This window comes from Podarcis raffonei, chromosome 17, assembly GCF_027172205.1.
Source record: "Podarcis raffonei isolate rPodRaf1 chromosome 17, rPodRaf1.pri, whole genome shotgun sequence".
Lineage (NCBI taxonomy): Eukaryota > Metazoa > Chordata > Lepidosauria > Squamata > Lacertidae > Podarcis > Podarcis raffonei.
In genome coordinates, this window is record NC_070618.1 from 26,795,008 (window position 1) to 26,820,574 (window position 25,567).

At 44.3% G+C, this 25,567-nt stretch overlaps 1 protein-coding gene across 4 annotated transcripts in view; it reads left to right on the forward strand.

Annotated features, from left to right (window-relative positions):
* The window catches only part of ADAMTSL1 (ADAMTS like 1), a 478,676-nt gene that overhangs the window by 364,660 nt on the left and 88,449 nt on the right, over window positions 1-25,567 (forward strand). For all 4 annotated transcript variants that reach the window (XM_053371804.1, XM_053371807.1, XM_053371806.1 and 1 more), the window contains 2 exons: window positions 9,548-9,849; window positions 24,066-24,195. In XM_053371804.1, the coding sequence (XP_053227779.1) occupies window positions 9,548-9,849; window positions 24,066-24,195 (432 nt within the window). The remainder of the gene's footprint in view (window positions 1-9,547; window positions 9,850-24,065; window positions 24,196-25,567) is intronic.

The following is a 25,567-nucleotide window of genomic DNA, read 5'->3' on the forward strand; positions in this document are numbered from 1 at the left end:
CTACCCCATTGAAGGGGGTGAACTGAGGAGAGCATTTCGTCAATTTTGAGGATGGGGTCAAAAATGTTGAAAGTGGTTCCAGTTGTGTAGGTTATATAGTGTGGCATGTAGCAGCAGTGGTTTTCCATTCCCTTCCGCTGTCCTTGTGTGGTTGTAAGGAGCATTGGTGTATGGTGGGGAGACCACAGGGGCAGTTGCCCCAGGTGCAAAATTATTAGGGGCACAAAATTTCAACACCCGGTGCTGCCTCAATACAGCTGTGCACTTTCATTGCTGGGCTCCACTGAAATATTAGTAGTAGTAGTAGTAGTAGTAGTAGTAGTAATTTATATGCCACTCTGGGCAGCTCCCATCAAAGTATTAAAAGCACAATAAAATACAGTGGTACCTCCAGTTACGGACAGGATCCATTCTGGAACTCCGGTCGGATCCCGAGGTTTCCGCAACCAGAGGTGTCTGTTCTGAGCATGCGCGCATCATGGTAGAATGCTTCTGTGCATGCGTAGGGTGTGGAAGAGCACTTCTGTGCATGCGTGTGCATTGAAACCCAGAAAAATACTTCCAGGTTTGCCATGTGTGTATCCCGAAGGATATGTAACCAGAGGTGCACGTAAGTAGAGGTACCACTGTACAATGGTACCTCGGTTAAGTACTTAATTCGTTCTGGAGGTCCGTTCTTAACCTGAAACTGTACTTAACCTGAAGCACCACTTTAGCTAATGGGGCCTCCTGCTGCCGCCACGACGCCAGAGCATGATTTCTGTTCTCATCCTGAAGCAAAGTTCTTAACCTGAAGCACTATTTCTGGGTTAGCGGAGTGTGTAACCTGAAGCGTATGTAACCTGAAGCCAAGGTACCACTGTGTCAGAAACTTTCTTGAACATAGCTTCTCCATGCGAAGCAGGAAGAGACCTCTCCAGGCAACAGAACAACTCCTCTTTTCCTATCTTCAACCACAATCTCCTGGGTGATGAGGACACCATTACGCAGCTGAATGTGCATGCGTATTCCGCCTGTTTCCCTCCATTCCACAAATCTGCTCCATGCAGCTCTGGGCACTGACAACCCACGCTATGCCACTGCATAGGAGTAATGTAGAAGGTCTTGTTTAGTTAGCAGGAATGGGAAATGCCAATCGCCCGCCATCAAAAGAAACCTGGCTCTTGAAGGCTGGCTGGCAACACTTCTTCCTCTCTCCAGTCCCACAAATTCAAGAAAGAGGAGAATAAGAAACTGCCACTCAGCACACTTTATTCATCTAGTTGAGATAAACTAGTCGCTTTCCATCTGCCTGAACTAGATAGGATATCCTCCTCTATCATAAAACAAATTTCAGAGGGCTAAATTCACTGCACCTATGACCCACCCTGCAGTTGTGAAAACAGCCATTTTTGACAAGCTGAAACACAAACCTACCGTCTGCTAACCTTCCAAAGGCAACAAAATCTTATGAGAATGATCAGTAATATGATCTCTATGGAGAACAGCTAAATTGAGGGTTGACTCTATTGCCAATTACTATTAGAAATGAGACAGATGACTCATATTAAATTTTCTCTATAGGGCTGTGTACTGCAAGGATCTCAATCCTCTAACTTAGCCCTACTTTAAGTGAAGATTAAAGAATGCCTCCTAACAACATTTCTTAGACCCTTTGGCTGGAATCATATGTGCAGTTACTAGTGAAAACAGTGACACTTGCTTCTGAGTAAACGTATAAGATTGCTCTGTTAATGCCGGTACATTGAATAGATTGGGCACCACAATTCAAGGATGTTGACAAGCAGGAACGTGTGCAGAGGAGGGTGACCAAGATGATCAAGGGTCTGGAAACCAAGCCTGATGAGGAACGGTTGAAGGAGCTGAGTGCGATGGCCTGGGACTCGGGCTTGGACTCGAAACCAGAGGAGTCTCAGTCTGCACTGGATCCTTTGCCTCAGGCATCATCTGAACCAAGTCTGGGGCCTGATCCTGAAGAGTCCCTTTCCGCACAGATTCCCCTGCAACAAACACCAGCTGGGCCGAGACAGGCGCCTGAGCCTGCCCTGGCTCCAGATGCAGGGATTACCTCGTTGCCTTCAGCTGGGCCATCATTTACAGCTGCTCCCACTACTGGTTGGGTCAGGGGAGGCTGAGGCAGCCCCTGGGTCTAGTAACCCACCGACGTTTCCTGAGCTGCAGAGACTGAGGTCTGAGAGAAGGAGAGACCTGAGTACTCACAGGAGGAGTGCTTGCCTTTGGGCGAAACAGGGAGGTGAGTCGCCAGGGGATCAGGACCAGCCGCTACCCTGACAAAGATAAAAGGCTGTCGAACCCCGCCCCAGGTTGTGGGAGCAACATTGCTGTATGCCAGACCTGTATGCCTGCCTGAGATCCTGTACCTGTCCTTGCCTGGTATCCTGCCTCATGCCCTGCCTTGGACCTGTCGGACTGACTCCTAGTGGAACCTTCGGATTCTGGACTGGACCAGGACTGCCTTTCATGGGTTACCCCCGGGCCCACCACACTGAATATCCTTAGCCTGGAAAAGAGGAGACTGAGAGGAGGGATGCTAGCTATCTGCAAATATCTAAAGGGCTGTCAAATGGAAGATGGTGGAAGCTTGTTTTCTCCTGCTCTGGAGGACAGGATTTGAACCAATGGCTTCAAGTTACAAGGAAGGAGATTCCGACTAAACACCAGGAAGAACTTTCTGACAGAAAGAGACATACAACAGTGGAGTAATAAGGATTTGCTGAGCTAATAATTTGAATTGGAATACAAGAAGGGAAGGTGTGAGGAGGTCTGAGAAATAAGTTAAAAGAAATAAGTAATTGAAATTTTATGTGTTTTTAATTGTTTTTAAGTTTTGTATTTTTGTATGTTTGTTATTTTTTTGTTTACTTTTGTTTTTGTTTCATTATAGAAAATGCTAATAAATATTCATTAAAAAAAAGAGAGACATACAACAGTGGAACGGTCTCCCTTGGAAGGCGGTCGACTCTTTTTCCTTGGAAGTTTTTAAGCAGAGGTTGGATGGCCATCTGTCATGGATGCTTTAGCTGAGATTCCTGCATTGCAGGGGGTTGAAATAGATGACCTTTGGGGTCCCATCCAATTCTACAATTCTGTGAGTCTGTGTCTAAGAGCTCTAGCATTATATCAGGGGGAGGGCAAGGAAAATGAGGCGTCCTTGTTTTCCCTCACCCTTCCTTCAATCCCGTCTCTTGAGCGGTCTGGATAGTGCACTGTTCCGAGCTGAATGGAGCTCTGAACTTGAACCATCCCACAAATGGAAATACACTACAACATTATGTTGCAGCTCCCACTCATCAGTTTATAATCTCAACTGGGCCTGATGGACTCATGCATAGTTCCATCTATAGATGAAGGCAAAACGTTGCATGCAACTGCAGTTGCTAAAAGCGCTATCTAAACCAGTATGAAAGCTCCGTACTGTGACACCCTGTTTTCATTTTTAATTAGAGTATGATACAATACGATACGATACGATAATTTTTATTGTCATTGTCCCATACAGAACAACGGAACTGAAAATCTACATCAGACATTCAGAAACCAAGAAGCCTGCTATCCCAGCTATCCCAGCCTGGTTAGCCCCCTAAAAACTTTGATACCCCGTAATTAAATACAATATACTCCTATAGAGACTACCTTACACTGCGTTTAAAACCAAAATCGCATTTGAATAGAAACTGTTTCTCAGGCAGCTAGTCCTAATCTTTATAACCCTGTACCTCCTTCAAGAGATCGTTTCTGGGGTGTGCACTATCTTGCTCTTTTCACAACCTGGGCAGGTAATCCCTCCCCTACCTGGCCTGGTCTCCTTGGCAACGCTTCCCCAGGTGGGATTGGAAAACTGACTGAGGTAGGCGGAGACCTCCAGGTATCCCACCTGAGGGAAGGCAAAGCCAAGCCTATGCTGATGGAGCCGCTCCAGATCTAGGGGCTGCGTGCGTCCACGCAAAGGGCACCCCTCGTTTTAAGCGGGGAGCGGTCATTCCTTTGCATTAATATCTGACCTCTGTGATGTTTTTTGAAAGGAATCCAGTAATTTAAGAAGAGGTTTAAAGGTACCATTCTATTTAACAGGGCTGTTGACAGCAGAGCTGTTTCTTCAGCTGTAAAATGGGAGTGATAATATATTTTGCAGTGTTGCGAATTGCCTGAGGCAACGCCTTACGATTCTAGATTGGAAAGTGTGTTCACTTAAACCTCAGCTAGGTCCTTTTAATCCTCCAGTGACCATAGCCATATAATAAACACGCAGGAAAGAGAGACTCCATTGATGGCATTATATACGGCCCTCTAGGTAGGAACTGTGTTCCTTGGAATGCTACCTTCAAAAGCAAGTGTAGGAAATGTAGATGTAAATTATAAAAGTAGCTGAAAACAATAAATCCACCAGTGAGTAAAACATAGTCATAAACTCCTTATGTCCCGTTCCTTGCCACTTTATCACATTGATGTTTGGGAAAGTTTAGCATGTGAAAGAGACCGTTCAGAACTTGGCTAGTCTCTTCTTCATGGAGGCCTGATTTCATAGCCCACTACACAACCTGAACACAGTCCACTACACAGTCATCGCGGCTGAAAAAGTCAGGGGCCTATTAGTTTTCATCTGACTTGTTTCGTTGGAGAGTTTGCCAAGTTGGGGGGAGTTTTTTTCTAAAAGATTTGCAACTCTTGAAAAACACTTTTGTATGTTAACACGATATCCAGCTTTTAACCTTTTGCCATAAATAACCTGGTGTGAGCTGTAAAAATAAAATAAAATAAAGCAAAAGGGGGGTGGGCAAACTGTAATATCTGGATGCCAGATGGCACCGGCTAAGTGATGGGGCTGATTCAGTAAGAAACAAAAGGAAATTCCTGATATGCATCTATTTGAATAGAACCCACAGGGAACAACTTAGCTGCAGAAAGGCCAGTAGTATGCAATCGCCCAATAATAATTCCTAAATGTTAAGCCGCGCTTGCTTAGAGCCAGTCTTTTAGAGGTGAGATTTCCTACCAAAAGGGCTTAAGGAACTAGACAGGTGATGTGTTTTCAGAACTTTTACCTGCATCTTAATGTACTTGATCTGCGCGCTCATTCTACACGGAATTGCTCCAGTAAGTAGCAACATAGCAAAAACATGTATTTATATGTTTGTTTGTTAAAATTAGTATACTGCCCTTCATCTGAAGATCAGTTCACAACACAGAAATACAAAATGAAAACACGGAATACATAATAAAACAGAAACAAACCAATTACACGCCTCAGGCCTGTCCCTAGTTGTGGTGAGGTTACAGTGGGGAGGAGAGCTATGAAGACCCCCTTGACTTCCCTGGAGGAACGGCGTGATATGGATGTAATGAATAAGATAACTTTAAAAAAAAAAAATGGTTCTGACTTCTTTTGCAGGGTTGCATTATAGCAACTCAGGGTAACACTCCATGCATCTAATGAAGTATAAGATGTATACTGCAATCGACAAAACCTTATCCCATAGTAAACCTGTTGGTCTTCAAAGATGCCCCATGACTTTTTGCTGTGCAAAGGCTCGCATGACTGCCTCTCTGGAAATGGTTACAAGGAGATGATGTCTCTGAAACCGTTTGAACATTCCATATTTAGATGAAAGAGGAGATGAAAATTGTTAGAGGTGCCCTGGAGGATCTGAGGCTGTCAGTGAGGATGTTAGTTATGTATATATTGCTCTTGATATTATCTACGAATACTTTTTCCCTTTCGTTTTTGCACTGCTTTCTGTCGGCCAAAATATCTCTTTGGAGGTGTGTTTCCTATGGTTGCAGTCCATTGCGTTTTGGAACAGTTGGGAAAATTCCCTCTCAGCTGCCAGGGCATTGGATCAGCTTGTGCGATTTCTTCCCTTTGTCTTTCTCCATTTCTCTTGCCACTGCTCTCTCAAAGCTTTGACTACAAACCACCCCACTTCACTCTAGAGGATTTTAACGATAAATGAATGTGATTGTTCCATGCCAAAACAAAATGTGGACATTCTCACTGCTAATATCTGTTTAAAATAGTAGGGCCCCGTTACATTGTTGTTTTTATAAACGAGGCGATCTTTATCTCAGGAGCAATATTCCTTAACCGCAAATGTTGAATTTGAAGCATGTTCATTTTTATAAGTTAAAAGAACTCAGACCTTCCTGCCTGAAGGAAGAAGAGTTTGTCAAACGATTGCACGGAGCTTCACATCAAACAGGGGCGTGATTTGGCATTTTATTTTGCAGCTTGAGAATTTAATTTTAAATTTTAATTTTAATTAGGGACATTGCTTATTTGTTTGCTTTTGAAAAAAAGGATTTGTGAACTTATTTGCTAGGCATGGTTATTTTTGCATTAGCCATGGTATGGAGATACATGCATTGTTAACAAAACTGGGTATATCAGGCAGTTACTCCTCTGGCTGGTAACCCAAGATTACAAGGCAGTTGGGGAGCTTGTGGAAGGAGCAGAAGAAATTGCATGCCCAGGCATCATGACCCAACAACATGCATGTGCTTCAATGACAACTCGTGGCAACATTCTTTGATTCAAATCATGCCACAACTTTATTGATTACAGATGTAAGGTGTTTGCCTGGCTATCCAGTTCTGGATATAATGAATTTTTGTTGTTGGTTTCTACAGTCCAGGCTACATGCCAGCTTTTATAGCCTAGCTCTTACAAACAAACAAACAATGTGATGATTTGAGTTTTAATGCGAAAGAATTGAGAATGTGGCAATTAATCTTTCTGCTAATTATCGCATGCACTTAAATCCGGGGTACCGTTCCAGGTTTCTGTTGGGAAAGCCAAAATGGTTTGGGTGGGAGTGCCCATTTCATAGCAACAAATAGCTAATGGTTTGGGTTAATTGGGCATAAGTCATGTAGATCAGGTCTACCAGAGTTGTTCTACCAGCGTTGTTCTACCGAAGCATCAGGAGAAGCAATACTGTGGGTTTGAATGCTTCCCACTCACCGCTCCTCAAAAGCTTCCTGTACATAAGATCATAATTGCCTTGCAAATATGTTTCCAAGCGCCTCAGGAAGTTCACAAGCAGGGCGTGAATGTGACTGTCGTCCCAAATGTATCCAGCAGCAAAAATATCATCATCATCATCACTTTTAATTTGTATACCATATTTATGTCTTACAATACCCAAGGCAGTTTACAAGCTGAAGAAACAAAAAATGTACATCTTATAACAATCTAATGCAATACAAAAATGTGATAATAAAACATAGCTTTAAAATAAGCAACCTACATCAAATACAGTAACATTCGACAGTCATTAGAATAGTATAGAATAATAATATCAGCATATAAAAAAATCAAACAGAAATCCATTCTTAGCAATTACAATAAATACCGTGTTTTTTGCTCTATAAGACTCACTTTTTCCCTCCTAAAAAGTAAGGGGGAATGTATGTGAGTCTTATGGAGCAAATGCAGGCTGCACAGCTATCCCAGAAGCCAGAACAGCAAGAGGAATTGCTGCTTTCACTGCGCAGTGATCCCTCTTGCTGTTCTGGCTTCTGAGATTCAGAATATTTTTTTCTTGTTTTCCTCCTTCAAAAACTAGGTGCGTCTTGTGGTCTGGTGCGTCTTATAAAGCGAAAAATACGGTAATTTCTAAACTTCAATCAGTTAAACAACGGCAAGCCACAGAGCATAAAATAATACAATACATAATGAGAAGCAAGGACGGGAGGGTGGAGCAAGGCAGGTGAAAGAAGTCCTTGCCTGGTGAAGTCTCTCCTCTCACTCTGCATGCAAGTTGGACCTGAAACAAAATGTCACAATCCAGAAGAAACATTTTCCAAAATTCAAGCCACCCCATTCCATCCCCTCCCCCCCCACCTGTTTTACATTTCCGTTCCTAAGAGTTAGCATTCTGTGATTATTGAGTAGGCTTGGTCCTCACTGGGTTCTTTCTTCACCTTAAGTAGTTTTCTTTTTTTAAAAAAGTACTTCTGCAAATGGAGTTTCCCCCCTCCAAGTCTACTGATAATAATTGCATTGTTACAATTATTGTAATCGTTATTTGTGGGTGGTGCCATTGTAGCTGCATAATCAATGGCACTCATAACCTGAACATCAGAAATATACAGGATTATTAGCTCAATGTATGGAATTGCCATTTGATCCAGTTACTATTTCATTGCTAAGTTCCGTTCTGAGCTAATTCACTGAGATTCAAATAATCAAGACCATGCTAAGCACAGTGATCCTGATTATATCAATTCACAGGATATTAATTCTGTTATCGCTGTAACCCTGTGCAAGTAGCGCTTTGATTTACCGCAACTCTGACTAGTCAAGTGTCGCTCATTCCAAATAGATGAATAAGCTTGGAATATATCTCTTACAGTTTTGTACTACAGAGTAACTCATAAGCATATATTAAGAATTTATTTCACAGCAAAGTAGCACTATCACCAAACTCAGAAATATGGTTGTTATTAGTAAATGTTGACTTTCTAATGGCAACCTTGTATGTTTTATTGCTCTCAGCTCCACAGGTTCTCTTTATGCCTTTGAAGCAAGTTATTACATAGCATAAACCTACCCTACTAGGCTCATAACTCAAAATGCAAAGTATCTGTTTAGGAAGCAGGAAAAAATATAACTTCCTGATGTTATTTCCTGCTTTTCAGTTATGAATTACTGTGCACAGTGAAATGATTAATAATGAGTAGATTATAGTTTATGCAGCAATTTTCATTCCCTAGAAGAGTTTCCTTACAGGCTATACATTTCTCTTTTCTGCTGTTGCTCCAAGCATGTGGTTTACGCACATCTCCATTATTTCATTTAACAGGGTGTGCTGCATGAACTTAACATGCTTTTTTAATAGTAGAGCCATTTTGCCCTGCATTAATTTGCGGTCATGTTTTTGGTAAGAGGAATCTGTGGAATTATAAAATTATGAAGCTAGACTTTCCTTAAAGTCATCTGGCCCATTTCCTTCGCACTGCGAAGGGACCATCTTTCTTTACTTAAGTTGAATCCACTCACAGGATGCTCACACTAAAAAAAGGGGGTGCAGTTTTCACTGATTCCCCTTCCCCCTGCATGCAGCCTCTTCAAACCTGCCTTCTTCAACAGGAGCTTCCATTGGACCTGAGTCCCTTCCATGAATGGAAGGAACCCTTCAAACTTCTCAAATAATATCGGTTTCAAGTTACAGTTTTGGCATCTCTGGCAGAGAGGCCCAGATACCTTAGAGCAGGCATAGGCAAACTCGGCCCTCCAGATGTTTTCGGACTACAATTCCCATCATCCCTGACCACCAGTCCTGTTAGCTAGGGATGATGGGAGTTGTAGTCCCAATACATCTGGAGGGCCGAGTTTGCCTATGTCTGCCTTAGAGCAAAGGTTTTCAGTCTTTTGGAGTCCACAGCTCCCTTTGTATTGTATTATTTTATGTACTTTGTCTTGTCTGGAGAACTACTGCCTTGCGATCCACCTGACCACCATTCAAGGTGCCCTGACTGAAAACCACTGTCTTTGGGAGATGATTCCTATGTTTGCTTTTCCTTGTAGGTTTATTCCAGAGACCTGGTCTGCCTGCAGCGTGACCTGTGGGGTCGGAATCCAAGTCCGCTTAGTGAAGTGCCAAGTTCTGCTCTCCTTCTCTCAGTCTGTGGCTGATTTGCCCATTGATGAATGTGAAGGGCCCAAACCAGCCTCCGAACGAGCTTGTTATGGCGGCCCTTGCAATGGGGAGACCAGCGAATATAGTCCCGAAGAGGCCGATGTGTTTTATGGCGGCTCGCAGGATTTTGACGAACTCCATGACTGGGAGTATGAAGGCTTCACAGAGTGCTCTGAGTCTTGTGCAGGAGGTGAGTTGCAATTTTTTTTCCAACTTGTTTGTTTCGCTTGTTTTAAATATTGCCTATCCACAGGCAAAATATGGATGGGTATTAAGTCATGACTACCTTACATGCCTTGGGATGAGGGTGGCACTGTGGTCTAAACCACAGAACCTAGGGCTTGCCAATCAGAAGGTCGGCGGTTCAAATCCCCGCAATGGAGTGAGCTCCTGTTGCTCAGTCCCTGCTCCTGCCAACCTAGCAGTTCGAAAGCACATCAAGTGCAAGTAGATAAATAGGTACCGCTCCGGCGGGAAGGTAAACAGTGTTTCTGTGTGCTGCTCTGGTCCGCTAGAAGCGGCTTAGTCATGCTGGCCACATGACCCAGAAACTGTACACTGGCTCCCTCAGCCAATAAAGTGGGATGAGCACCGCAACCACAGAGTCATCCATGACTGGACCTAACGGTCAGGGGTCCCTTACATGCCTCACTGATTATAATCAGACTTAATTTGAACAAACTGCATCCACACTTTCACCTGACTCGCATTTTTATCTTATTGTGTACTGATTAATCCTTCCCTCTGCCCAAGAGCTACTCTCATTGTTCCACAGTGGTGCCTTGCGAAAACACAACCTTACCCACTAAATTAGTTCTTATCAGATGTGTGGAAAACCTGAAGAGGGGTTTTTGTTCAACCGAGCTTTTCAATTCAGTGGATTAGAGCCGATTTTCACCAGGCACGCAGCTGGCTAATGGGAAATGTGGATAAATGTGGCATATAAAGCGACTCCGTCCATCCATCAATAACCCATGAAATGAGCACCTTCTGCACATTTTGGGCACTGTGTGGACGGTCCCACCAGCTCCACCGTGGCAGCCAAAATGTGAGAATCAGACCTCGGTCTTCTGTTTTCTCTGTTTGAAATGGAAGAGTGGCTCTGTGAGGGAACTATCGAAAATAAAGTCCAGATGTAATACCATTTTGGATCTAGAAGGTATCAGAATTCACAGCTGGGGTCTTTCATATGACTAATGCAGTAGTCTGGTTGTTTACATTTCCTGCTGACCACTTACATTTGGGCCAGGGAAGTGTATTTTTAAAGAGCAAGATTAAGTCAGGAAGCATCAGGTGTCATTAGCTCTGCATTGCCTGACTTCTGCTTTGTAAGCAGAGACATGTGGATCCCAAGCGTTGGGCTGTTGCATATGTATTTCTTTACTGAATCTACTGGAGACTCAGCTGGTTTTGATAGCTTTTACTAGCAAATGACATTAGCTTGGATCTCGGTGCAGGGTAAAGGAGAGAGAGAGAAAACATATGGCAAAAATAACCAGTGAAAAGATTGCCTGGAGCTAGTAAGTTTGGCACTTAGGTTAAAAGTTAAGGAGGGTCACCATTTATGCATATTATGAGAATTGTTTAATGTACATGGTGTCTAATCCATTTGGGTCTACTCAGTCGTTTTCTGCTAATTGCTTATGAAAATCGTGCCCATTAGAAACGTCCCGTTCCTAAAATTCCTTAGCTCCTCTAAAGCTGGGGTTTTTCCACACAGAAATTGTAACAAATGGCTTGCATTTCATAGGTTCTGAGTACCGTATTTTTTGCTCTATAAGACTCACTTTTTCCCTCCTAAAAAGTAGGGGGAAATATGTGTGCGTCTTATGGAGCGAATGCAGGCTGCACAGCTATCCCAGAAGCCAGAACAGCAAGAGGGATCGCTGCTTTCGCTGCGCAGCAATCCCTCTTGCTGTTCTGGCTTCTGAGATTCAGAATATTTTTTTTCTTGTTTTCCTCCTCCAAAAACTAGGTGCGTCTTATGGTCTGGTGTGCGTCTTATAGAACGAAACATGCAGTAACTTGTGCATGATAGAAAAAGAACATTTTTACCACGAAGTGAATAGTGCTTCATAATTATTCATTCCTTCCTTTGGTTATCCCACTTCCTGTACCCTATCAGAACAAAACATTGCTTTCCCTTACTACCTCATTCTCAGGTAAAAATAGGGAAGTGGGTTTAAAAATGGCACAGAAAGCATTTATCTCTGCAGCGTTGCTCAAATCTGACGCATACACAATTTACATAGGGTTTCCATATTTCAAAAAGTAAAAATCCAGACACAAACGTTGTTGAGCCTTTGCGGGGGGCAAAGTTCTTGAGCCATCCCCTCCCCCAAAAGTTGTTGCACCAAAAACTAGAGTTTCAACCTGGGGTTGCCATGTTTCTGGATTTTCTTGGACATTTCAGCTATTTCCTCCCAGACACTGTTTCCGACGGCCGTATTCCGGCTGGGTCTGGGAAATTCTGGACATATGGCAACCCTAATTTACAGAGCTCTGAAAGCAGGTCAACATGCTTTCTTGAATCCAAAAGAAGCCCCAGGTGTAGTCTTTCACGCCAAACCCAGGTCAAATCTCAAAGTGGAATGAGTGCAGGCGTGGAATGAGTGCATGCCTAGAGATGGACCATTAGGTAGCTGGAGAATCATCACCATCATCATTTTTTATTTGTATGCCACCTTTCCATGGAAGTGAGAGCTGGACCATAAAGAAGGCTGATCACAGAAGAATTGATGCTTTTGAATTATTGTGCTGGAGAGACTCTTGAGAGTCCCATGGACTGCAAGAAGTTCAGACCTATCCATTCTTAAGGAAATCAGCCCTGAGTGCTCATTGAAAGGACAGATCGTGAAGCTGAGGCTCCAATACTTTGGCCACCTCATGAGAAGAGAAGACTCCCTGGAAAACACCCTGATGCTGGGGAAGATGGAGGGCACAAGGAGAGGGGGACTACAGAGGACGAGGTGGTTGGACAGTGTTCTCGAAGCTACCAGCATGAGTTTGACCAAACTGCGGGAGGCAGTGGAAGACAGGAGTGCCTGGCATGCTCTGGTCCATGGGGTCACGAAGAGTCGGACACGACTAAATGACTAAACAACAACAACATGCCACCTTTCCACAGTTAAAAAAACAATGCTCAAGGCAGCTTACAGCATAACAAGATTTACATCATTACAAAAGTCATAAACAATAAATAAAGCACATCAAAAAAATACACAACCAAATGGGAAACAATTTCCACATAAATCTAAATCTGAAACTAAGAATACAGCATTAATATCACAGTTTAAAATGATATAGGTAAAAAACCCCAGCAATTTAAACAAAAAGCAAAAATGAAACGGAGCCTTCTCTGCCCAGCCGCAGCAGCGGCAGCAGTCCTTTATAGAGCCCATCAGGCCCCGCGCTGGGCCAGGTGGTGAGTGGCAGGACTGGGGTCCTCAGGCACTGAGCAAGGGAGTTCTCCTGGGTCTATCAAAGTCAGTTTTGCACCAGAGGTTATGAGGGCTGGAAGCTCCATTCCCGTTTAGGAAAGAGGCTCCACCACGACCTCCTTGGCACCCACTGCCACCTGTCTTCTTCCCCTACAGGGAAGCGGGATGCAGTGGTGGCAACTGCAGGTTCCATGTGCTCACTTTGCTCACAGCCGGAAATGAACGGGACCCAGCTCACCTTGGACCTCTCGCATGGAGAGGCACTCGGTTTCGCAAGCATCCTTGCAGCATCCCAACTCGCTTCTGCATCATCACAGCTCCTCCCTAATTCAAGTTAAAACTTAGCTAGCAAAGTTAAAGAAAAAGAAGCAAAAGCTGTTGCTGCGTGTGGTTTGGGGATAGGCCGCTTAATAATCATAATAATTTTATTATTTATACCCCGCCCATCTGGCTGCGTTGCCCCAGCCACTCTGGGTGGCTTCCAGCATATACAAAAGCATAATAAAACATTAAACATTAAAAACTTCCCTGTACAAGGCTGCCTTCAGATGTCTTCTAAAGGTTGTATTTATCTCATTGACATCTGGTGGGAGGGAGTTCCAGAGGGAGAACTTCACTTCCAAGAAGACCCTCTCCTGGTGAGGGAACCGCCAGAAGGCCCTCGGAGCTGGACCTCAGTGTATGGGCTGAACGATGGGGATGGAGATGCTCCTTCAGGAATACTGGACCGAAGCCGTTTAGGGCAGGGGTGAGCAAACTTTTTCCGCAGAAGGCCGTCCACCATCCCTCAGACCTTGTGGGGGGGCCGGACTATATTTTGAAGAAGAAAAATCCCCCCCACAACTTTCCCCTCCCTTCTCCACAGCGCCCGCCAAGCCCCGGTGGCTGCTTACCTGTGCCTTGTGAGCGGCAGGGGCTGGCGGCGGAGGGTTACTTAAAATGGTGCCCAGCCAACTATGGCTCAACAAAGCCCAGCCCCCTTCCTCCTCTAGGCAGGGCGGGGAGAAGCCAGGAGGAGGGAGGGAGGAGGTGCCATGGCAGTGTGTGTGAAGGACGGGGGGAAATGGCACAGCCCCAACAATCAGAATCCCCATGCCGATCCATGCAGCGATTCCTGGACCGTCCATGGGCCAGATCCAGAAAGCAATTGGGCTGAATCCAGGCCCCGGACCTTAGTTTGCTGACCCATGGTTTAGGGCTTCAAAGTGTTTGTCAGGTGTGCGTGCAGGAGCCAGGCCCTGTGACCAATAGGACTTTGCAGGACTGGGGCCTTCCTAAGTTTGTTCTGAAGAGGCAAGGTACAGGTGAGGCCGATTGGTAACTCACAGCACCTGGTGGCAAGAGCCGGGAAGGGATATAAGGTCAGCATTTCCCTTCAGCTCTTTGCCACAGCAACACGCTTCCTGCCTTGGGCTTCTTTCTTCCTGATCCTTGAACCTGATTTCTTGATTCCTTGTTTCTTGATCCTTGGACCCCTGACTTCATGACTTCTTGCTCCTGACCCTCGGACCCTTAGCTTTCTGGCTTCTGGACTCCCGTTCCTGCTCCCACCCCCACCATCTTGCCCCCGGTCCTGACGTCCCCAGCAGGACTTTGATTGCCCGTGAACCGGACTGTGAGAGTGTTGGTGCTTGGAAATGTACTGGGAGTCAATGTAGGTCTTTCAGGACCGGTGTTATATAGTCCCAGCAGCAACTCCTAGTCACCAGTCTAGCTGCTGGGTTTTTTGCATTAGGTTAGAAAAGTGAGGGATCGGGTCAACACAGTACCGCAGCATCTTTTCAAATAAGATAGCCTGTTAAAATAGAGAGCTTCATCATTGGCTGTCACTTCTGTCAACCATCTCGTCAAGCAGATGTTCTGCTTCTGACATACACTGATTGAAAAAGAAATGTTTGTCCTCTCATTCCTGAACCCAGTCCACATTTGTTCTGAACTGGGAGGCAGTTGTGCTTGCCGCACACTTCTTTGGGAAGGCCCATAACACACACTGTGAGAACTGTGGGCCCTACATTGCAGCATTCTTACACCATATCAAAGCGCAGTGGCTTGTAGGAATTAAAGACCTTTGGATGGTAACCACTTGTTTCCATGAGTTAAATTCACATCCAGCGCTCGGTCTGCTGAACAGCATTGCCACAGAGAACTTGGGCTTAAAAGCTGCATCTCTTGTTACATTTATTGTACCTGATAATATGTGGCTGTAGCAGGAACCATTTCTTTGATCCATTCAATGCCATATGATTGTTTGCGAAATGACTGGCATTCAGAATGTTTTGGGGAAAAACGTTTTCTGTTGAGCAAATTAAAATGGAATAAATAGGTTCCAAATAATCATTTTGTTTCCACAGTTGCATGACAGATCAAGTTAATTTTATTGTTCTTGTGCTCTCTGGAGATGAAATTTGATTCATGCAGAAGTAGCCCTTCACCCTCAAAGGAGTAGCAGCCAGAAGGAACCAGTTAACAATTTAGTCTTCATGAAGTGGCTGCGTCTTCCACTGCTGTCATCAAGTATCATGTAACAATTATGCTATTCTGGTAGATATAAACACAGCAAATCCTATTTGATGGTATATTGAAAGTGAACTGAAAGCTACTTAGATTCATGTCCTCCCCTTCCTCCGTGTAGCAGTTTAATTTCCCAGCCATAAACTTCAGGGATTTTCAAGGAAAAACAAACCCAGCTTCATTATGTTAAAATTGTGAGCAATGATTTTTAAAACTCGAGCCTCAAATACCCTGGAAAGTGGAAAGCCCAGGGCTTTTCTGCGTCCCATTTTGAGCAGCTTATTTTCTCATTAGAAAGGAATGTACAGCTTCTTCGTTATATGTATTTTCCAGTTTCTGAATACATCTGTGTTGGAAGCTACAAGATCTAATCCTAAAATTCCAAGAGGGACAAATCACTATCATGCTACTTAGTTCTGTGCTGCATCTCGAATGTTTTACTAGCTTGAGCTTGTTTGGAGGTTCTAGCAGGGGAGCGCAGCTATCGTATACCCTTGACCGAAGAACGGTACACTCCTTCTATCTGGGATGGTCGTCCTCTTCCACCGAGCGCGCAGCTTCGGGAGGGACGCACATGGAGCGGTGAGGGAGGAAGGGGACACCCGCCTAGCCAGCCAGATCAGCCGAATCAACCCTGGCGATCAATGGGGTGACAGATGTCGCAGCCAGATCGCCCTCACATCCACTAAAAATAAAATCAATAAACTCCAGGAGTGGCCAAGGGTAGAAGAAGAGGAAATTAGAGAGATAGTTAAAAATTTCAAATCGGGGAAATCTCCTGGGCCAGACGGTCTACCAATAGAATTATTCAAGACCTATATAGATTGGTGGGCAGAACCCTTAGCTCAATTGTTTACTCTCATAGATAAATATGGGATCATACCTGAGATATGGTTAAGATCAATAATTATCCCAATCTTTAAAAATGGCGACCCAAAAGAACCAAGGAATTATAGACCGATAAGCCTATTATCAGTGATAGGGAAAATCTACGCTAAGCACCTTTTATCTAAACTCCTTACCTGGATGAAAAATCTAAATTTACCAGGGAAAGAACAAATAGGTTTCTCCAAAGGTTGCTCTACATTAGACCACTGCCTTATACTTATGCACTTGGTTGAAAAATACAGATCTCAAAGGCAATCTAAGATATATGCTGCTTTTGTAGATTTTCGTGGTGCATTTGATTCAATTGACCGCCCAAAGCTGTGGAGGAAACTCACAGAATTAAAAATTGATCAGCGCTTATTGATCCTAATAAAAAATTTATACTCTTCCAATATCTGTCAAGTCAAACTTAACACCAAAGGTCACCTCTCACCAGACATCCCAAACTCGAAAGGGGTAAAACAAGGGTGTATTCTTGCCCCCTTCCTATTTAATTTATTTTTATCAGACTTGCCAGATCACCTTCAAAAAATAGAATCACATGCCCCTAAACTTAATCAGAAACCAGTTTCTCTGTTATTATACGCAGACGATGCTGTTCTACTATCATTAACGAGCTTGGGTCTGAAACGTCTTATATCTTCTCTGATCCTTTACTGCGAATGTAACAAGCTCTCTATAAATTATGAGAAGACAAAAATTTTGGTCTTCTCGAATGGTTGGAAATTAGAGAAATGGAAAATAAGAGGGCAGGAAATCCAACAAGTGAAAATCTATAGGTATCTGGGAATCTTATTCCAGAGCAATTTAGGGTGGGCAAATCATCGCACAAATGCCATAAAACAGGCAAAGTGCACCTTATCAGCTGTTGCCCGTTTTTATTATCAGAAAGGCAATCAATTTATTCCTGCGGCCAATCAGATATTCCAAACAAAAGTGCAATCCCAGATATTCTATGGAATCCCGCTATGGGTCCAAGCATATAATAGTGATCTAAAAAAGATTCACTCCAGCTTTCTGAGACGTATTCTTGGACTCCCAACTGTGATCAAATATGAAACAATGTGTGCAGAAATAGGCATACACACAATGGAATATTGGGCCTGGTCCACCTCAATAAAGTACTGGTTACGCTGCCATTTTCGCTGCCCTCCATCAAGTCTGCTCGCTGATTTGCTCAAAGACTCCTACAAATCAAGATGGTATCAGTACCTCGAAAAAAAGATTGAATCTTTAGGCATCGAGCTGGAGCCCCTGTACAATTCTAATGAGCAATACATTTTCCATAATATCCTAACTAGACTAAAGGATGTCGAGAGGCAAAATATTATGGCAGCTGTAAACAAAATTTGTTCGCCCATATTCTATGATTTAAATATCTTAGATAACAGAGCCAATTACGTCACCAAATTAATAATTCCAGCCCAACGTAGGGCCTTTATGCTGGCCCGTTTGAATGTTTTTCCCTCAGCATTTGTCAGGGGAAGATATCAAAACATCCCCAGAAACAAGAGATTCTGCAGATGTTTTATGAATGTCCCGGACACGGTAGAGCACATTCTCTTTCAGTGCCCATTGTACAGTACGCTCCGTCAACGCGTGCTGTCCCCTCTTTTGGGTGGTCTGGAGCCCCAACAAGGTGAATGTGTGGGATTCTGCCTATCCGACGTTGACCAAAGGGTAACGGCGGGGGTAGCCGAGTTTTTGGTAGTAGCCCTCCAAGGAGCGGGTTAGCAAGGAAAACCACTGATTTTATATGTATATATATATATATGTATGTAGCCAACTGCTGCCTTTCTGTATATATCTCAAGGCTTTTATATGTTACTTTCTCTTTTATCGTTTTATTTGTATAATGCCTAATAAAGGTTTGAATAAGTAAGTAAGTAAGTTTTACTAGCTATTGAAAAATGTCTGAAACACAAGCAAATGATTTTTAGAATGGAAATGCACTGTTGCCATTTCATATAGGAGTTCCCCACCTTTCTTATCTCTTCCTGCCACTTTCTAGTTTTCTCTGAGGACAAGGGAGAATAGGGGCTCACCTGTCATTTCGAAAAATGCATAAAGGAGCACATAGTTTAGAGCAGTGCTTTCTGCCAGAGAATGGTCTGAGGTCAGAGGATGCTTCAAAAAAACCTGTCTTCCTCTTAAAGTGAATGGACACAATAGTTCATTGGTTTAGTTTAGTTATGAATGCACAAGGAAGTCTGCTTGAAAACGTTCGTAACTACGGCAGACTGGAGTTGCTAAGGTGGTTTTCGGCTGCTGTGACAGATGGATTGTGAACTGAAACTTCCCTTTTATAACCACTTGGCGTTTTACAGTACGAAAACACAAAAATGTGTAACGTCATGACAAACGAGACAATAACCTCATCACCATGGGCTTCAGCCTGTCACTGTGAACTTGTTAGGAAGATGGCTGCTTTAATAATAGCATCTCCCATTATTACCACACCTTTGAGTGTATCCTCACCGTATCTTGTTCTTCACTCTCATAGACCTTACTGTCCGCAGTGAGCCTGTGCAAAAAAACACCCTGGGTTTTTTCCAGTGCTGCCTCTAACCCTTTCCCACACTTGTGCTTTCTAGAGCTTTCGGCTGCAACTCCCATCACCCCTAACCATTGACCATACTGGCTGGGGCTGATGGGAGTTGTGGTCTACAGGGCACAGATTAAGATATTAGAGATAAGAGAAATGACATTTATAAAAAAAAAGTGTTTCGTGTTTGCAGGCATGTGTCTGTTGCATTCACACTTTACAATTTTAAGTGTATATCTGGTAAACACATATCCTACTGTGAACTGCCCTGAGATCTTTGGATGAAGAGTTGTATACAAATAATAATGATGATGATGATGATGACGACGATACTTTAAGGAGAAAAGTCCTCTATTTGAAAGCATCCTAAGTGTAAAGAAGGGCTTTCTGGGCCAAATCCTAAGAAGGGAGATGGTGACCTTCAAATTGCCCATCAACCTTTAGTTTCTAGACAGCAAGCACAACGGTCATGTGTTCACATCATGATCAGCTGTAGTTGATTTATGTTTAGCATATGCATATGCAGAGCTGGACAAGTGGATTGGCAAGGCAGCTGCAGCAATGGCTCGCCTCTCCAAAAGGGTCTGGGAGAACGTAATGAGCAATACCAAGATGAAGGTCTACCAGGCTTTCATGGTCAACTTACACCCGCCAGGAGTGACACCTCAACGCCTTCCACATGCGCTGCGTCAGGAAGATTTTGGGCATCACACAGCAGGACAGAATTCCAAACAAAGATGTGCTTCCCCAAGTCAACATCCACAGCACGTCCGCACTCCTGTCTCAGCGATATCTACACTGTCTTGTGTCTGTCATGTGTGCGTGCAGGAGCCAGGCCCTGTGCCCAATAGGACTCTGCAGGACTGGGGCCTTCCTAAGTTTGTTCTGAAGAGGCAAGGCGCAGCCACACAGGTGAGGCTGATTGGTAACTCACAGCACCTGGTGGCAAGAGCAGGGAAGGGATATAAGGTCAGCATTTCCCTTCGGCTCTTTGCCACAGCAACACATTTTCTGCCTTTCTGCATTTGGCTCATTGACTCCTTGCTTCTTGATCCTCAGACCCTTGACTTCGTGACTCCTTGCTTCCTGACCCTTGGACCATTGGCTTCTTGACTCCCGGCTCTCTGACCCTCGGACTCTTGGCTTTCTGACTCCTTGCTTCTGGACCACCGTTCTGCCATCTTGCTCTCGGTTCCGATGTCCCCAGCAGGGACTTTGATCGCCCGTGAACCAGACTGTGACAATGTTCACAGAATGGAAGATGGCAGGAACCCCAAGTGCATGCTCCACAGGTAGCTGGCTTCCAGCACCAGGCCGATTGGCAGACTAACTCTGCATTACGGATATGCCTGCAAACATGACATGAAGGCTGGCAACATCAGCACTACCATGTGGAAATCCCTTGCAGAAGACCACAGTGCCTGGACACAGGCAGTCAAGTCACATATCCATAGCAGTGACCAGAGGAGGAACAGCCACTGGGAGGAGCGCAGAGAGAAGAAGCATCATGGTGCATCTGCAGCAGCACAACTGGACATCTTCCACTGCCCCAGTGTCACAGGGCTGCCAGGGAATGCCCCGGAGCTGAGGGGGTAGAAGGAACAGGAGCCATTAGAAAAGACAGGAGAGGGAGAGGAGGACAAACAAGTGGAAGGAACTCAAGCGGCAAGGACGCTCCCGGATGCTGGAGAGCAGCAACACCACTCGAATAGTTCAGGGACAGAGGGAGATTCAATGCCCATTCCTTCAGCACAGGACAGGAGGGGGTTAAAACGTAGGGAACAAAAGAGGCGCTTGGGGCTTCCCAAGCTTCTCTGCTGGAGGAGGAGCAGAAAGCTCCCACTTCCTGGATCTGCTACCGAGGATTCGGACGCATGAAGCTATGTTCTGTACCCTGTAAATTTGTATGTAAATAAAGACTGTAAATATATCTGTGAGTGAGCAGAGGTATTCCTTGCGAAAGGCTTCCAGACCCATCACACCTGGCTGCAACAAAACATGTTTCTCCTGTATTAGTCTCTACAGCCACAGCAGGCACCACTACCTTCCAACAGCTTGACCTAGGCACATGCCTCCATTGTCTCACGAGACAGACAGGTGCCAATGTGCATATTTCATGCAAATGGTTGTTCTCTTTTGCCCTTCCTTTTGGAGCTGCGTTTCCTCCTAGGGGTCAGTTTGTTGGTGGCCACCACAGAAAGACACCTAAAAATGTAGTGTATGGAATGCCCTGAAGCTCGGATCTCTTTCTGCTTCTAGTCCCTTGCACCTTTCCCTGCTGTTTATGTTGGGAGACTAGAATTTTTGCATTGCCCATGCATACCTGCCCATGTTTATGGGCAAACATTGCAGCTCAGAGTGAGGTGCTGGTGGTGCAACGGTGCGATAGTGCTTTGCATTATCCGGCGAGCGGCCCATAATGAATAAAACCAGGCAAGGGCTGTGGGTCCTCACAGCTCTGTGACTGATGAAAAGCAAAGGAGCGTTTTGAAGAGCAGTGCTTTGATTCATCGCTATAAAAAGAGGCGGTGTGTTTCTTTTTAAGCTTTGGCGTTAAAAACAAAAATAAATCAAGGCATTGTAGCTTCCATGCATGTGGCAGTGTTGTTTTTGCTCATTCAGCATGGCTTCTCAGGCTTGCTTGATGCTTTTGTAAATATGCTGTCATCTTCAAAAGAGCTTGGTGCTTTGGTGGGTGAACCTCTACATTGCTGCTGCTGCTGCTGCTTTTACTGTTGTGGTGGAGGTGATGCCAAAGGTTTCGCCTAAGCTAAACATTGCCATCCCATAAAGCCTTGTAATCACAACTGGATGACCCCTGAATTACCCAGAGACAGTCTAGCCACATGGGCGAAGGCGGCCCATTCGCCTCGCATCACAGAGAAAACAATGCCTTGCATCTGGTTTCCTGAGGCCTGGGGCAGGCTACTTTATGTCAACACACCGAGAGCAACACTGGAAACATATTAGAGGGCTGCAGTTAATTTGCATATTTTAGCTTCACTTAATTAACATATCTGGCCCAGCATTTGTGTGTGCTTTGTGGATGCCAAGACATAGGCAACGGATGCCTTACACTTGTCACGGCCTTTTTCTGGCATTGCTTATGCAAATGTGCGGGAAATCTCAACATGTGCTGCAAAACCTGTTTGCGGACGGGGCAGAATGATAGTTTGGGGATTCTTAACTTGCCCTGAGTTCTGAGATTCTGAGTTCTGCACTATCAGTAGCTTTTCAGAACTGTATACAGAACCACACTAGCTGGAAATATCTATCTATCTATGTATCTATATCTATCTATCTATCATCATCTATCTATCTATCTATCATCTATCTGTCATCTATATCTCCTATGGAAAGGGCTGTAGTAATGATAATGATAATGATAATGATAATAATAATAATAATAATAATAATAATAATAATAATAATTAATAATAATAATTTATTATTTATACCCTGCCCATCTGGCTGGGCCTCCCCAGCCACTCTGGGCGGCTTCCACAGAAACCAAAAATACACTAAAATATCACATGTTAAAAACTTCCCTGAACAGGGCTGCCTTAAGATGTCCTCTGAATGTCAGGTAGTTGTTTATCGCTTTGACATCTGCTGGAAGGGCGTTCCACAGGGCAGGCGCCACTGCATAATAATAGTTAGGAAGTGTCTTCTCTCTCTCTCTCTCTCTCTCTCTCTCTCTCTCACACACACACACACACACACACACAGACCCCTCACAATATTCATGTTTGCAGGGTGTGTTAAACCTTCCTTTCCCAAGTGCTGTGGCTCTGATGAGAAGTTCCCCCACCATAAAAATTAAATAACATAGCTGCTCACTGCAGAATGAAAGTACCTGGTTTGGCCCTATGTCTGGTTATCTGACGGGAAACCCTATTGAACTCAGTTGTGAAGACAGGTACAGGGTTGCACTGTGAATTTAATTTTTGTAAATAGGATTTTTAAAAATTTATTCTTTTTTTTTTTTTTGCATTGGTCTTATAGTTGTAGCTGGAATGTAGCAACATTGTTAGGAGATATTAATCCCTGAGCCATTTCAGTTCCATTTAGCTTGGTGGAACAAAGTTCCGCTTACACCTGCATTTACTGGACCTTTCCCAATGTTTGACAAGAGACTTATTTGCCGCTAGTTGGACGGCAGCTTTTTATCACCCTTTTTAAAGATTGGAATTTGGTTTTTTGTCGTCGAAATACATTGCAGATGTCTGATCTCCCTGGAGACCAAGAGATGTGGCGATAGACTGCTCTGCCTCCTTCCTTTTAGCAAATGTTTTGTGCCACTGGTGAAGTGGTAATTCTGTATTGATTTGTTTTGGATGTTTGTATGTGTTGCCAATAAAAGGTTTTGATGATGATTTACCGGACCTTAGTTTGTGCAGATAGGCTTAGAACCTGAATTTCCAATACCTGCGCCTTATTCCAGGTGTTCTGAGAAGAGGGCCATGCTGCTGTCAATGTCACCTGGTGTACAGACCATTTGCTCCATAGCTAGAAACTTTAAAAAGTGTGGGCACTCAACTTTCAGCAGCAGGAGGTAATGGTTCCATAGCTGTGTTTCTTTGTAGAAAGAATGAACTGAGTAAACCAAGAACTGTAATGTGAATAGATTGAGATGTTTTCTTAATCAGAAAAAAATTTGAAAGCTGTGGGGTTTTTTTATTATTATTATTTGCCGCTTGCCAGTGAAGAAATTCCAGTTCCTTTGCAATCCTGATACAGGTACAGGATGTAACAAGGAACAGATCTCCCAACATCTGACACTTTGCTTTCCCTTCCTGTTCCATGGGTGGCAGCATGGTGTGATCCTGCCCTGTCGACAGCGAGGAGTATCAGATTCATCTCCCGGAGGCAATGAACTCCACAACAACTCAGAAGGACCCCTGCCGATGCCATGTCCGCACTGTGCTCTCCTGGCGCTGACTGTGATTTTTCCGCCCTGATTCTGTTACATTAAATTTTATTTTGACGTAATTGTGTGTGTGTGTGTCTGTGTGTTTGCAGGTGTTCAAGAGGCAGTAGTGGCTTGCCTGAATAAACAGACAAGAGAGTTTGCCGATGAAAATCTATGTGTGAGCAGCCGGCGTCCCCCACAGTTGCTGAAAGCTTGTAACCTGGAGCCTTGTCCCCCAAGGTAGGCTGCTCTTTGCTCTCTTCTTCAGTTAGGCATATAGATGTCACAGAATCATGATGTCTCAGAATTGTAGAGTTGGAAGGGACCCCTAAGGTCATCTATTCCAACCCTCTTCAATGCAGGAATCTTTTTTGCCCAATGTGGGGCTTGAACCCACAACCCTCTGCTGACTGAGCTATTGTGTCCTGAAACTATTTTTTCCCTATACCAAATAGTATTTGGGGTGGGCCACTGAATTTAGAAAAATTGGGACAACATATGGGATATGGGACGCGGGTGGCACTGTGGGTTAAACCACAGAGCCTAGGAATTGCCGATCAGAAGGTCGACGGTTCGAATCCCCGCGACGGGGTGAGCTCCCGTTGCTGGGTCCCTGCTCCTGCCAACCTAGCAGTTCGAAAGCATGTCAAAGTGCAAGTAGATAAATACTACCGCTCTGGCAGGAAGATAAACGGCGTTTCCGTGCACTGCTCTGGTTCGCCAGAAGCGGCTCAGTCATGCTGGCCACATGACCTGGAAGCTGTACGCCGGCTCACTCGGCCAATAAAGTGAGATGAGCGCCGCAACCCCAGAGTCGGCCACGACTGGACCTAATGGTCAGGGGTCCCTTTACTTTATGCTGGCATGTATCACTGATTTATGATTGAATTATTTCACCTGAATCTATTCAGGGTTGTTAGTATGTAGGTAGCTGGGGGCTCAGAAATTCCAGCGAATTTAGGGTGGATTCCAAAGCAAGCCCTCTCATCTATTTCCTTGCCAGAGGCCTCACTCATTTTCCTGCCTGCCCATCTGCCTGTGCCTTAAACGCTGTAGGCTTGCAGAGGAGGCTGTCTTATACTGAGTAAGATCATTGGTAGCTCAGTATCATCAATACTCTCTAGCAGTGGCCTTACAAGATTTCAGACACAGTTCTCTCCCAGCCCTAAATTAGCCAGCAAACATTGCAGCCAAGTGTACATTTGAGCCAGGGGCTGCATACATAACATACATTTAAAGCACCCACCCTCACCTAGATAATCCTGGGAACTATAGTTCAATGAAGCTTGCTGGAAAGGATAGCTTTGTGAGGGGCAAGTTACAGTTCCCAGGATTTGCCGAGAATGTCTTCTTTTCCTACCAAGTGCTCAGCCTTGGTATCTTCAATACCATATTGGCTGGTCTCCCCAGTTGAGAAGGAAAGTGGGAAGAAATAGGGGCAAGGAAAACAGCCCTGCTTTTACTTCCTCTGTCACTTTCTTGGGTTCTCTTTGAAACGGAGAACATTTGAGTGTGAGAACTCAGAGGCCTGCTTAATACAGAACGCTTGTGGAATTAAACATATTTAAACATAAGAGCGTTATGCAGGTGTCGGCTTCAACTTTTGCTGAGA